Source organism: Pygoscelis adeliae, unplaced genomic scaffold (assembly GCF_000699105.1).
Source record: "Pygoscelis adeliae isolate BGI_AS28 unplaced genomic scaffold, ASM69910v1 Scaffold155, whole genome shotgun sequence".
Lineage (NCBI taxonomy): Eukaryota > Metazoa > Chordata > Aves > Sphenisciformes > Spheniscidae > Pygoscelis > Pygoscelis adeliae.
Genome location: NW_008824932.1, coordinates 4,905,679 through 4,907,884, shown reverse-complemented (window position 1 = coordinate 4,907,884; position 2,206 = coordinate 4,905,679). Strand labels below are relative to the sequence as shown.

Genomic DNA, 2,206 nt, shown 5'->3' with positions numbered 1-2,206 from the left:
CAGAAATCGCTACTCGCGGAGGCAAACTTGAGCCGGGGAAGGGGTGCGGGGAGCGGAGGAGGGGGACCCCCGCCCCGCTCCCGGCCCCGGCGGAGCCCGACCCCTGCGAGGGAAGATGCGTTTCTCTTTCCCGGCGGCTGCTCTTGGGACGGGACTTTCGTCTGGACTGGTCGGGACTGGACTTTTTAAGGACGCGCTTACCCATCTAAGGGCGATTTGGGCATAAACAGCAACGCAAACTCTGACTTGCTGCTGGAAGCTGCCTCTGCCACTGAACAGCTGCTCTCACCCTGCTTCTGTCCCTCCCCCGTCCCGCTCTCAAAAGAGGATCCTGAGCTATTTTGCTTCTTTTTTTCCTTTTTTTTTTTTTTTTTATTTTTTTTTAAATTTTCTGACTAAGGGGGGTTTGGGTTAGATTTTTCCCTGATAATTTAATCTTTAGCTGGGGCAATCTTTTTTTTTCGGGCTGGCTTGGCGGTTTGGGGTTCTTGCGGCCTGCTAGCTGCAGTAACAGCTCCACCGCCTCTCATCATGGCTAGCCCCACAGATAATAACGAGGGCTTCTTCTCAGATGTCAGAAAGGTGGGTTACTTGCGCAAACCCAAGAGCATGCATAAACGCTTTTTCGTGCTGAGGGCAGCCAGCGAGTCTGGACCCGCCCGGCTGGAGTATTACGAGAATGAGAAGAAATGGAGACACAAGTCAGGGGCCCCCAAGCGCTCCATCCCACTAGAAAGCTGCTTCAACATCAACAAACGGGCTGACTCCAAGAACAAGCACCTGGTGGCCCTCTACACCAAGGACGAACACTTTGCCATTGCAGCTGACAGCGAGCCTGAACAGGAGAGCTGGTACCAAGCGCTGCTGCAGTTGCACAACAGGGCCAAGGGCCACCACCACCTCCATCACCATCACCACCATCACCACAGCGACGTCACCTTTGGAGGCAGCAACGCGGGACTGGGGGAAGCAGGTGAGGACAGCTATGGTGAGGTGGCCCCTGGCCCGGCCTTTAAAGAAGTTTGGCAAGTAATTCTGAAGCCTAAGGGCCTAGGCCAGACAAAGAACCTGATTGGCATCTACCGCCTGTGCCTGACTAACAAGACCATCAGCTTTGTGAAGCTGAATTCAGATGCGGCTGCTGTGGTGCTGCAGCTGCTCAATATCCGCCGCTGTGGTCACTCCGAGAACTTCTTCTTCATTGAGGTGGGGCGCTCGGCTGTCACTGGGCCCGGTGAGTTCTGGATGCAGGTGGATGACTCGGTGGTGGCGCAGAACATGCATGAAACCATCCTGGAGGCCATGCGAGCCATGAGCGAGGAATTCCGGCCCCGCAGCAAGAGCCAGTCCTCCTCAAACTGCTCCAACCCCATCTCTGTGCCCCTTCGCAGCAGGCACCACGTCAACAACCCTCCACCCAGCCAAGTGGGGCTCAGTCGCCGGTCCAGGACTGAGAGCGTCACGGCTACCTCTCCTGCTGGTGGTGGGGGTGGAGGTACGGGTGGCAAACCCAGCTCTTTCCGGGTTCGAGCGTCGAGTGACGGGGAAGGCACGATGTCGAGGCCTGCCTCTGTGGATGGTAGCCCAGTTAGTCCCAGTGCCAACCGGACCCATTCGCATAGACACCGTGGCAACTCCAGGCTCCATCCTCCGCTCAACCACAGCCGGTCCATCCCAATGCCTTCCTCACGCTGCTCTCCTTCAGCCACCAGTCCAGTCAGCCTGTCATCCAGCAGCACTAGTGGCCACGGCTCCACCTCGGACTGCCTGTTTCCACGAAGGTCTAGTGCTTCGGTTTCCGGCTCCCCTAGCGATGGCGGATTTATTTCTTCTGATGAGTATGGTTCCAGCCCGTGTGACTTCCGCAGCTCTTTTCGCAGCGTGACCCCAGATTCGTTGGGACACACCCCCCCAGCTCGGGGCGATGAAGAGCTCAACTACATCTGCATGGGGGGGAAGGCCACCTCCTCTTGCTGCAGCCTGGCAGCCCCCAACGGCCACTTCATCCCACGCACCTGCCACCCGCAGCAGCAGGCCCGCTACCCTAGTACGCCGTGCTGTCCTCGAGGTGGTAGCGAGGAGGTTGCTGACTTGGAGAAGGCCTTCAGGAAGCGGACTCACTCTGCAGGCACTTCGCCCACCATCTCCCACCAGAAGACACCCTCACAGTCTTCGGTGGCCTCCATTGAGGAGTACACGGCGATGC

General features: G+C 57.9%; 1 protein-coding gene across 1 annotated transcript in view; it reads left to right on the top strand.

The window, feature by feature from the left end:
- Positions 1–459: 459 nt before the first annotated feature.
- Positions 460–2,206, top strand: part of IRS1 (insulin receptor substrate 1) — a 10,893-nt gene continuing 9,146 nt past the window's right edge. The window contains exon 1 of the mRNA XM_009325114.1: positions 460–2,204. Within this exon, the coding sequence (XP_009323389.1) occupies positions 532–2,204 (1,673 nt within the window). The 5' untranslated portion in view covers positions 460–531. The remainder of the gene's footprint in view (positions 2,205–2,206) is intronic.